The 12,764-nt window shown below is 49.6% G+C and overlaps 1 protein-coding gene across 1 annotated transcript in view; it reads left to right on the top strand.

Moving 5' to 3' along the window:
* zgc:172271 (uncharacterized protein LOC100000381 homolog) overlaps positions 1-12,764 on the top strand; it is a 183,842-nt gene that overhangs the window by 146,217 nt on the left and 24,861 nt on the right. The window contains exons 9-10 of the mRNA XM_038793393.1: positions 8,385-8,533; positions 10,628-10,718. Of these exons, the coding sequence (XP_038649321.1) occupies positions 8,385-8,533; positions 10,628-10,718 (240 nt within the window). The remainder of the gene's footprint in view (positions 1-8,384; positions 8,534-10,627; positions 10,719-12,764) is intronic.

Below are 12,764 nucleotides of genomic sequence, written 5' to 3'. Positions count from 1 at the left end.
GCTATGCAGTTTCAGAGTCAATCTTAAACCCACAAGTAAAATACTTGTGTTTCAGTTTCAGCATGTTCATTCAAAGATTATTAAATTATAATAATAATCTTTATTGTCACAAGCAGGCTTACATTAACACTGCAATGAAGTTACTGTGAAAAAATTGCAAGTAATATAGGTTAGAAATTTCAGCCACGGGATAATTAATAATTGCAAATGCTGGACGGGAATCTCCCATTCGGCGGCAGAGTGTCCACGCCGTCGGAAACGCCGTTGCATTTCACGATGGCGTGAACGGGCCACTGGGAGTACCATACAGGGGGCCAGCACGGCGCTGGAGCAGTTCACGCCGCTCCAGCCTCCCATCCCGGCGTGAGCTGTGCACCGCGGGATCCGCAGTGGCGCCGGCGTCATAGAGGATATGTGCAGTGGCGCTGGTGCCAACCCGCGCATGCGCGGTGGCCTCCCTCAACGCACTGGCCCTGACGCAACATGATGCGGACGTTCAGGGGCCGGCGCGTAAGAAAATAGGCCTGGAGAGCGAGAGGCCGACCCGCCGATCAATTTAATCGGCTTAAAGAACTACTATGGAATCAGCCCTCAAACCTGACCAACTGGAACTCGATCCACAGGCCGCAGAGGCAAAGGAAATTTTTTTGCATTGGCTTTGGTGCTTCAAGGCCTACCTGGCTGCGTCGATGACCTCCTCTGTTACAGATGAACAGAAACTAAATCTTCTCCACGCACGGGTGAGCCATTGTATTTCTACTCAACTTAATGAAGCTGACTCTTCCACCGAGGCCCTCGTAATGCTCGACCGCCTGTACATGCGGCCCGTGAACGAAGTCTACACGCAACACATCTTCACAACTTGTCGCCAGCGCTAGATGACTATCTACGCGACCTCAAAGCCCTAGCACGCGACTGTAACTTCCAGGCCATGACAGCCTCTCAGCACATGGAACTCGCCATCCGAGATGTGTACGTTGCGGGGGTCCGATCAAATTATGTGCGGCAGCGTCTTCTTGAGAGAGGGGCCCAGGACCTGGAGGACACGGTAAAACTGGCGACCAGGTTGCTTTCCAAAGCCTAACTGTGTTCCCGGCCAATCATGCTACCACATTGTGGACCCCCGACCAAAGGCTGCCCCAGGCCTGCGCCGCGCAGCCACCCGCCCACCACGGAGGACTATCGTGCCATTTTTGCGGCCAGCCCCAACACCCCCGACAGCAATGCCCGGCCCGCAACGCGAGCTGCAGCAGCTGCGGGCGAAAAGGGCACTTCACTAAAGTCTGCCTGGCCAAATCAAAATACTCTAACCCTAACTCGAACACTCGCTCCTCCGACTCTCAGGCTTGCAGACCCCGTAACGTGGCAGCGTGTCTGCCTACTCCGCCTCCGCACAACATGTGCGACTCACGGGGGCGGCCACCTTGGCCATCCCCCCCCACATGGCCAGCCACGTGCGATCCATGGGGGCGGCCATCTTGGACGCCATCTTCCTCGCCACCCGCCACATGCGATCCATGGGGGTGGCCATCTTGGACGTCATCTTCCTCGCCGCCCGCCACATGTGATCAAGCTCCATGATGGCCGTCCACATCAACTGCCACGAGACACCATGCCTCTTTGACTCTGGGAGCACCGAGAGCTTCGTTCACCCGGACCTGGTAAGACGCTGTTCGCTCCCAACGCGGCAAACAATCTCTCTCGCCTCGGGGTCGCACTCACTCCAAATACAAAGGCGCACCTCAGCGACTCTAACGATACAGGCCACCAATTATACAAATTTCAAATTGTACGTGCTCCCAGACCTAAGCACCCCGCTCCTCCTAGGACTGGATTTCCAGTGTAACCTCAGGAGCCTCACACTCAGCTTCGGCGGGCCCCTGCCCCCACTCACTATATGCAGCCTAGCAACCCTGAAAGTCGACCCCCCCTCACTCTTCGCTAACCTCACTGCCAACTGCAAGCCAGTGGCCACTCGTAGCAGGAGGTATAGTCTGCAGGACAGGGTGTTCATCAGATCTGAGGTCCGGCACCTATTGCGTGAGGGAGTCATAGAGGCCAGTAACAGCCCCTTGAGAGCTCAGTTGGTGGTCATCAAAACCAGGGAAAAGCTCCGGATGGTGGTTGATTACAGCCAGACCATTAACCAATTCACACACCTTGATGCGTACCCCCTCCCCCGGATTGCGGACATGGTAAACCAGATCGCACAGTGCCGCGTGTTCTCCACGGTGGATCTGAAGTCCGCATTCCATCAGCTCCCAATCCGCCCGGAGGCCGCCACTACACGGCGTTCGAGGCAGACGGCCGCCTCTTCCATTTCCTCCAGGTTCCCTTTGGCGTCACAAACGGGGTTTTGGTGTTCCAAAGAGCAATGGACCGAATGGTGGACCAGTACGGGCTGCGGCCCACTTTCCCTTACTTGGATTATGTCACCATCTGCAGCCATGATTAACAGGACCACGACGCCAATCTCCACCGATTTCTCCAGACCGCCCAAAAGCTCAACCTCACCTATAATACGGAGAAATGCGATTTCTGCACCACCAGGCTAGCCATCCTCGGCTACGTCATGGAAAACGTAGTTTTCCAGTTTACGGACAAAGCCTCTTCCCACTGTCAGCCGAGGCTCGCCACGCCTTCGACTGTATTAAGGCGGACATCGCTAAGGCCGCCATGAGTGCAATAGATGAGTCTCTCCCGTTCCAGGTGGAGAGCGATGCCTCAGAGTTTGCTCTCGCTGCCACTCTGAACCAGGCAGGCAGGCCAGTAGCGTTCTTTTCCTGAACCCTCTCCTCTTCCGAACTTCGACACTCCTCAGTCGAAAAAGAAGCCCAAGCCATTGTGGAAGCCGTGCGGCGCTGGAGGCACTACCTCACAGGTAGGAGGTTTACCCTCATCACCGACCAAAGATCGGTTGTCTTCATGTTTGATAATTCGCAGTGGGGCAAGATCAAAATTGACAAGATCTTGAGGTGGAGGATCGAACTCTCCACCTAAAATTACGATGTTGTATATTGTCCTGGGAAGCTCAATGAGCCCCCAGATGCCCTGTCCCGCAGCACATGCACCAGCGCGCAAGACGACCGTCTTCAGGCGATCCACAATGACCTCTGCCATCAGGGGGTCACCTGGCTCGCCCATTACATCAAGGCCCGCAACCTGTCCTTCTCCACTGAGGAGGTTAAACCTGTCACCAGGAATTGCTCGATCTGCGCGGAGTGTAAACCGCACTTCTATAGACCAGACAAGGCCCACCTGGTAAAGGCATCCCGGCCCTTTGAACGCCTGAGCATCGATTTCAAAGGGCCCCTCCCTTCAACTAATCGCAACATTTATTTCCTCAACGTTATCGATGAATTCTCCCGCTTCCCGTTTGCTATCCCATGCCCCGATATGACCACCCCTACAGTTATTAGAGCCCTGCACAGTGTCTTCACCCTGTTCAGTTTCCCCAACTATGTCCACAGCGACAGGGGTTCGTCCTTCATGAGCGACGAACTGCGTCAGTACCTGCTCAGTAAGGGCATCGTCTCGAGCAGGACTACCAGCTCTAACCCCAGGGGGAACGGGCAGGTGGAGAGGGAGAAAGCGACAGTCTGGAAGACTTTACTACTGACCCTATGGTCCAGGAATCTCCCGGGGGTCTCGCTTCCGCCCTGGTTGAGGATACCGAGCCCTGTCCTCCTTCGAAAATGCGTTCGGCCACATAAGTCCAACCCCCTGGTAGAGAGGGTCCAACTCCTGCGCTCGAACCCCCACTACGCGTTTGTTGAACACCCCGATGGCCGACAGGACACCGTTTCCCTCCGGGACCTGGCACCCACAGGCTCTACTAACACTGCCGCCGACCTACCTCCCACACTACTCCCCCCCACCGACTTCCCATGCCCTGCGCCCCTGCACCTATTTGCTGCCCCCGCTCCCTTCCACCCGACACACCGGTCCGCAGGAACGAAGCTCAGGAAGAACCATCCCCGGAGTCCACCCCCGGACCCGCACCGAACATCCTTCCACAGCCATCCGAAACGGCTGCAACACCAGTGCTTCATCAGTCGCAACGCACGATTCGGGCGCCGGACCGACTGAACTTGTAGACCCGTCACCCCCGCCGGACTTGATTTTTTTTTAACAGAGCGTGAATATGGTGAATGTGTAATCACTATAATTCACACTATACATTACTGTGTCCCTGTGGGCTCCATCTGTGAGCCGTTGCGCGGCTCTGCCCACGGGGAGATGAGGAGCATGTACAGGGCTCTGCCCTTGGCTCCGCCCCCTACAGGAAGTATAAGTGCTGCGGTCCTGCGAGTCCGCCTCCAGTTCAGCACAGTCGCAGGCAGGCTCAGTTGTAAGCCGATTAAAGCCACAGTTTACTCCAACTCGTGTCTCTGGTTGAATTGATGGTCGCATCACTCCTCTCCCCCCTCCCACAGGCAGCCCCCTGACCCTGCGTGCAGAGTTCCTGCTGGCTGTGACCAGGTGTGGACGGCGCCAGTGGGACATCCTTTTTAGAGCGGCCGCTCGGCCCATTTAGGCCGGAGAATTGGCGGCCCGGTTGCGTGGAGCGGCACGCGATTCTCCGCGTGCCGGCGGTGTAGCGTGGTTGCGGGAATTCTCCGGCCCGGCGCGGGGCTGGGGAATTCCACCCCTGTTTCTGAAAATCATATTTTCTACCATTAAAAACAGGACTGGGAATAACACAATTAACACGAGCTTTGCGCCTTTGAAACTCTTTATTTACCAGAAAATGGCAGCTAATGCTGTAAAAAAGGGTGTGGCTTCTCTTCCCAAGATGATTGTACCAATGAAGAAATAGTTGGATTTTATGTACGCTCCTGATTTGTGAAGAAGCCGGGATCGGAGGTCTGGGCCAGACATGTGGAACTTTGTCACAGCAAAAAAAATCCGATGCTGACTGCCCCTCCTCGGATGATTCAGGCCATTATTCAAGATGACTAAAAACTTGGTCTAAACAATAGAGTTTGAGAAGTATCTTAGAAGAGGGAGAAAGGGCTAGAGAGTTGGAGATATTTAAGGAGGGAATTCAAGAGCTTATAGCTAAGGCAGCGAGAAGCTCAGCTGCCAATGGCGGAGCAATTTAACATTGAGGTTTCCCAAGATACCAGAATTGGAAGAGTGCTGATATCTCAAAGGTTTGTAGGGCTGGAGGTGGTAGAGAGATTGAGGGAGGACAAGGCCATGGGGAGATTTGAAAACGGAAGATGAAAGTTTTAAAATTGAGGCATTGCTGGACCAGGAACCAATCAATGTAGGTCAGCGAGCACAGTGCAGGGATCGGGGTATGAGAAATAAAAAAACAGAAGCTGCTGGTAATACTAAGCAGGTCAAACAACATGTGTGGACAGAGAAATGTTTTGGGTTCTTGTTCCAGCTCAAAGGTGGTGTTAAAATCTAGCAGTATCAAAGACATGGATGGGGGGTGTCAACAGCAGATGAGCTGAGGTAGGGTCAGAGTCGAGTGTTGTTGTGCTGGAAGGAGGTGGTCTCGGCAACCAGGCCAGGGACTGGGGTTTGTAGTGGGGCAAATATCTTCTCAATATTTAGACATTTGAAATATTTGCTCTTCCAGTACTGGATGTTGAATAAGCTGGGTGACAAATCTGGGACAGAGGGTTCAAGAGAGAGGGTGTTGAGATAGACCTTGAGTCGCCCGCATGCATATAGAACCTTACATTGTGTTTTCTGGTGATGCCACCAAGGGGCAGTATGTAGATGTAACATAGAAAGGGCCAAGGATAGGCCAATGTGTCTCCAGTGATTTTTAAAAATTCATTTCAGGGATGTGGGCGTCGCTGGTTACCGCAGTATTTATTGCCCATCCCTAGTTGCCCTTCAGAAGGTGGTGGTGAGTTTCCTTCTTCAACCGCTGCAGTCTTTGAGGTATAGGTACACCCACTGTGCTGTTAGGGAGGGAATCTGAGGATTTTTCCCCAACGACAGTGAAGGAACGGCGATACTTTTCCAAGTTAGGATGGTGAGTGACTTGGAGAGGAACTTCCAGGTGATTATGTTCCCATGTGTCTGCTGCTCTTATCTTTCTAGATCGTAGGGATCGTGGGTTTGGAAGGTGCTGTCTAAAGAACCTTGGCGAGTTACTGCAGTGCATCTTGTAGATGGTACACATGACTGCCTCTGTTCATTGGTGTTGAAAGGTTTGAACGTTTGTGGAATGGGGAGCAATCAAGCGGGGCTGCTTTGTCCTGGATGGTGTCAAGCCTCTTGAGTGCTGTTGGAGCTGCACTCATCCAAGCAAGTGGAGAGCAAGGTAGCAGTGCTGGAGTGGCAAGTGAAGTCTTGCAGGCAATTACTTGACTGTGATTCAATATTCCAAAGTAAAATATTCCACTATTTTTATCAGTAATAAATGTGAGTTTTCAAAAATAATGATTTAGAAAATCAAACACTACTTTATCAAGGGTCTTTTCTCCTGGTTTTCTCACAGAGGTTTTCAGTATCTTCAAACCCAGGATATCCAGGTGACCTTGGACCAGAAAGTTCAAGAGACTCCTCAGACAAAGTGGTTCTGGGTTGCTCCATCTTTCAAGGTTGGATTGGCAGGGAGGAGTCTGGCAGATGCTCCCTTTGCAAGCACTAGCAACAGCCTGGCTCTGACCAGAATATGTAGTTGACCCTGCTCCATGATTTGGGACAGAGTCTGTGGCCAACTGCACAGTTAAACGGAGTGGATCGGGTGGGGGTCCTGGAATTTTAAAAATGGAGTGGGGAAAGAGGCTCCTGAATAATTCAGTGAGCAGTTGCAGCATGTAGCTTAGTCATAGGGCATGATTTAATGGATATGAAACAGAATCCCGTGTTGAGCACTGAGAACGACCAAACTATTAAATGGGACTTTGCTTCATTTCTGGGCCTCAGCGAGGAACGCCGAGGCCACACTTAGTCCTGTTTCCTGTGCTAACGAGCTCTGCTGACCAGTGCAAGAAGAGATCGAGGCGCCATTTAAAAATAGCACTCCGATCTCTAGACCCACCCACCGTGGCCTTTGGACCTTCTCAATGCACCAATAAGGGGGTCATCGAGTCCTCCAAATTCCACCTCATGAGGGGAGGGCACCTGCAGGCCCAATCCCCAGTACAGGTATGATGCCACCTGGGCACCTTGGCATCAGGTGGTGCCAAGGTGTCCAAGTGCCCTACCCAGCCCGACCACCCAGGACCCCCGATCATTTGTGAGAACACCCCCCGGCAAGTGCCAGTATGCCTGGCCCATGTTTGTGGGAACCTGGGCTAAACGGCACCCACTGGGGGTCTCCCAGATAAGGCCATTCGATCCCGGGTGCTGGGTAGATCCGCGTAGAGACATTTAAGTGCGACTAACTGCTCATTTGAATATGCAAATCTGGGTCCCAACCGCAATGGGCGGGATCCAGATTGCGGCATCTCACGAGATCTCGTTAGATCTCCCGAAGTATGACGAGACCGGTAAATCTCGCGAGAGGTCTCTCATGTGATTTATTGGCCTCTTTGCGTCCCACTAGAAGACAGAAGCCATTTGACCCATCGTGATAGAGTTGGCCCAATGATAGACCTATTTAATTAACCCTGCCCTTAATCTGAACACCCGCAAATTTCACTTTTCAAATATATATCCAATCCCCTTTTGAAAGTTCCTATGAATCTGCTTCCACCACTTTTACAAGAAGTGCATTCCAGACCACAACACTTTGGTGCGTAGGAAAAACATTTCCCTCATTTTCCCTCTGGTTCTTTTGCCCACTCCCTGTGTGCTTCAGTTACTGACCCATCTGCCTATGGCAACAGTGTCTTCTTGGTCATAGAGCGTGAAGATCCAGGGTCAGTCTCTAATTTATGTCTCTTTCTTTCCTTCCCCAGGTCTAATTACTGCTTTTTGCCAATGGGTTTATGTTCCTCTGCATTAAAGCCTAGGGAATAAAGAGGTCAGGACATTTTGAGGGCTTCTTCCTGGTCTTCCACTGTGGCCTTGGCAGGAAATTGGCAGAAGCCCTGGAGAAAGGCCGCACTCCACCACTTTAGGAGCACCAAAATGGTAGAAGGTGCCCATTGCAATCGACCTCTGACCCACTCTGTGCCGACTTGGGTTTCCTGAGGCCTCCTGGATCGGCAGAGGACGGATGAGATGTATTGGATGACCAATGCAGCATCATGGAGGGAGGGTGAATGGAGACTATGTGATTAAACCTCTCAGAATAAGTCCAACCAGACCTGACAAGCCCAGTCAGGAACAAAAATTAATGGGGTGGTGTGTGGGTGGGAATGGAGGTGTGTGAGGGAGGGGTGGTAATTGATGGAAGAGTGGTGCTGGGTCATGATTGCAAAATAAAATATTGTCCATTTTCCAAATGTGCTGTTGTTTCTTGTCAGGGAGCTCCTTGGAAAACAGCATTGTGCGTTGGTGCTGTATTAGTGCAGCTGAGCAGAGCAAATGTGAAGAATGGGCCCTGAAAACAAAATCTGACCCATTAGTCTGCATCCGAGGAACATCAATGAGTGACTGCATAGAAATGATAAAGGTGCATAATTTCACTGAATTTTAAATGAAACATCATTGCAAAATTGTTTTCCATCTAAGATATTGTAATATAAGCACTGCCTGTTTGAAACGTTATCATGACTTTGTCCTAAAGTTTCATGTAACATTGTCTATGTTAGTTGGCACTTCCTTGAGGAGTGTGAGTATTCAATGATATGGAGATCAAAACAGGGAATAGGAATTAGGAGGACAAAGAGCTGACAAAATTATGGAGTCAACTCAGTGAACCAAATGCCCACTTCATAGAACATAGAACATACAGTGCCAAAGGAGGCCATTCGGCCCATTGAGTCTGCACCGACCCACTTCCACCCTATCCCCGTAACCCAATAACCCCTCCTTTGGTCACTAAGGCAATTTATCATGGCCAACCCACCTACCCGGCACGTCTTTGGACTGTGGGAGGAAACCGGAGCACCTGGAGGAAACCCACGCAGACACGGGGAGAATGTGCAGACTCCGCACAGACAGTGACCCAGCGGGGAATCGAACCTGGGACCCTGGCGCTGTGAAGCCACAGTGCTAATCACTTGTGCTACAATGCTGCCCACCATTCAGTGGGTGGGGGGGTTCAGGAACTGAGGGAGAGAGCTTTAAACTTGAGAATGAGATTTTTAATTTGAAAGCCATTGGATGACCTACGTAACAGATGAAGGTTGGGGATGGTGGGGTATTGGATACATGTCCCACCTTTGAATGAGTGGAAGTTTATGGAGGGTGGAGTATGAGAGGTAATTTAGTGACTCAGTTGAAACTGGAAGTGTTAAAGAGACAGATGAGGGTTTAAGCAGTAGATGGGATGAGGCAGAGGTGGCTACCGGCAATGTTACAGAGATGAAAATTAGGCAGTCTTTGTGGTGATGTGGATATGGAATCAGAAGTACAGCTCAGGTACCCATTAGGTTCAACCAGAGCCATTGTATGGGGAGGGGTTGGCAGGAATGTAGAGGTTGTAGTGGGGACAGAAGAAAATGTTTAATTGAAGGAAATGGCAGTGACATAACCTGCACCCGCATGGGACATATGAATGAGAATGATTATATTCCCTGTGCCCCTTGCAGAATATGGACTTCCCTGCGAAGTGGCTGGAGGAAGCTCAATTAACATTGTGTATATAAGGTTGGCCAGTTTGGGACCGGCTGACTCAGACCCGGTTGGGTAGTATACCTTAAACCTTGTAAATAAACCTTTGTTTCTTTTGTTGTATCTTGGTGTGGACTCCCTGTGTCTTCATAAAAGGCAGTTTATCCAAGATTGGATATTGGATGAGCTGCTTGACAGTGCAGCAGCATTGGAGGGGTTGAGTGAGGTGGTGGGAAGGTAGAGTGGGGTGTTGTCAGCATAGGTGAGGTAGTGTCCACATGATCAAGTCCTAACATAGTATAATACTACATAACTAAACCACAACAAACACAGTACCCACACAACCATACCCTAAGAAGTTACATACCCACAACATGAAACAGAACCCACATAACTGTACCCCAAAATGAGGAAGACCCCGTGGAATCACAAGTTCAGGTAGCACCTTTAGGAGGGAATAGTCAATATTGGCTTATGGGGGGAAAATAAAATACTTTTTTTACCAATCATTTCCAAATAAGATAACAGATATTGCTATTCATTTACACCCTGTAAAACATTATAGTTGTACTAGGATGACACAGGTGGAGATATGGCAATTTGGCCCATTGTCACTCATCCATCAGGACAAATCCTCTGTGTCACCTTTAGGGCATCTCAATGATCTGAGGTATCAAACTCTACATCCGCATTCAGAAATCCATCTAAACTGGAGGATCCATTTCTGATGAATGGTCACCATTGACCTGAACAACTATCTCTGTGTCTCTCTGCAAATGCTGCCAGACCAGCAGAATATTTCCAGCATTTTCTGTTTTTACTTCAGATTTCCAGCATCTGCAGTATTTTGCTTTTGTATTCATATCTATTTCAAGTATTAGATTCTCTCTATGTGAAGAAGAGCCTCTTGACCTCAGACTTGAGCTTGACTTTAAACTCGGGGATTAGACTCACTACAGCCTAACCAAGAAATCTCTTTTTATTTTTGAAGAGGGATGAGGTGGATGCAGCCTCCCTTGATGCTACTCATGCTTACATTGCTGGAATCTGCGGACTTGTCCCTGTGGTAACTGAATATTATGGTATGTAACTAGGTCAATTTGGCATCTTCATTCATTTTGCAAAGTAATTGCTGATGGACATTTGTAATAATTGAGTTGAGGGTGATCAGTAATGGAGAAATGGTTGTGACTTGCATCCATGATCAATGGGCGGCACAGTGGTTAGCACTGCAGACTCACATCGCCAGGGACCCAGGTTCAATTCTGGCCTTGGGTGACTGTGTGGAGTTTACATGTTCTCCCCGTGTCTGCGAGGGTTTTCACCGGGTGCTCCTGTTTCCTCTCACAGTCCAAAGGTGGATTGGCCGTGCTAAATTTCCCCTTAGGTGGAGGGTTAGGTGGAGTTATGGGGTTACGGGGATAGGGCGAGGGAGTGCACCTGGGCAGGGTGCTCTTTTGGAGGGTCGGTGCAGACATGATGTGCCAAATGGCCTCCTCTGTACTGTAGGGATTCTATGATATCAAATGTTGCAGGTTCGGTGTAGCACAGATTGCACATTTTTAGTCCATGATACCTGCAGTGAATCTTTACTTCCGGAAATATGACAGAAGAATTCCAATACAGAGACCCTGAATCCAAAAGCAGATATTACAGCTTGGCCTCAGGTAAGTTGGTGGCTTTGGTATCAGTATTATTTCAGATGGGGAGCCAAGAAAATCCTCAGTGTACTGTATCCTGGTGTGAATTCAGCCAATTACATCTACTCGCTGTGTGACTTCTTGAATCAGTAAGAAATATGTGTGTGCTGGAGTCAATTTGTGTCCGGGTTGTACCATTTCAAATTCATGAGATATTGGTTCATTCATATAATTCCATGTACACTATGGAGTGCCATTTCTGATTAGATTTGCAACTCAAAGGGAGACGTTTGCTGCATGAGCTCTCCCAGTGCAGCAACTGGTAAATGCATTGGCCACTGTGGAAGCCAGTCACCAAGTCCAAGGTGCTCTCAGTTCAATCATGCCTGTTGATGACAGGCTGATTTAAAATGTTGCCGTGGGCTTCAGCGGCCTTGAGGTTGGGTAGGTAATAAACCAGGTATTCTGCCCCTGATTCCTATTCACTTGAACCTATCTGGAAAGTGTATATGTGTGGATGTAGGTTGAGGACAGGATTGGGATTGCCTACCACATTCCAATGGTTGGACCCATGAAAAATAGTCACTTGTGTGAGGGAAATGGGAGCGCTAATGTCTTTGGAAATGTCAAAGCCAACTCCTTCAGGAGAGATTACGAGATAATTAGAGAATGTTGGAAATCAAAGGGATGGACCGTTGGAGTGGAGTGAACCCCTGCCTGTTAAATATCTTAGCCAGCTAGGTGAGAGGTAGGTGAAGAAATTATGGAGCTTACAGACTTCTGGAAGGGAGAGCAAAAAATAACTGAGACCATTGATTTATTTCTTGTGCTGGTTTTCGAGTGATGGGGAGGAGGGAATAAGAACATAAATAGAAGCAGGAGTGGACCGCACAGTCCATCGAGCCTGTTCCGCCATTTAATACCACCATGGCTGATCTTGGGCTTTAATTCCAATTTTCTGCCGACTCCCCGTATTCCTTAATTCCTCCAGAGACCAAAAATCTGTCTAGACTAGCTTCAAGTATATTCAACTATGGAGCATCCACAATTCCCTTGTGATTCCAAAGATTCACAACTCTTTTACTGAAGTAATTTCTCCTCATCAAATTCCTAAATGAGTGGCCCCTTATCATGAGACTGAGCCCCACATTTTGGATTCCCCGACCAGCGGAAACAATCTCTCAGTGCCCACTCTTATTAAGCCCCTTCGGAATTTTGTAGGGGGCAATCCTCCTCATTCTTCTAAATGTCAGAGAATATAAAGCCCAATTTACTCAGCCTCTCATCATAGGCCAACCCCCTCATCCCAGGGACCAATTTAGTGAATCTTTGCTTTACCGGCTCCAGTGTAAGTGTATCTTCCCTTAAACGGGGCCACCAAAACTGCACAACAGTATTCCAGATGTGGTCTCACCAAACCCCTGTACAATTGTATCAAGCCTTGTGTGTTCCTGTACTCCAATCCCCTTACAGTGACGGCCGAATCAA

This window comes from Scyliorhinus canicula, chromosome 1 (genome assembly GCF_902713615.1).
Source record: "Scyliorhinus canicula chromosome 1, sScyCan1.1, whole genome shotgun sequence".
Taxonomy (NCBI): domain Eukaryota; kingdom Metazoa; phylum Chordata; class Chondrichthyes; order Carcharhiniformes; family Scyliorhinidae; genus Scyliorhinus; species Scyliorhinus canicula.
This window is presented reverse-complemented; position numbering and strand designations above follow the sequence as displayed.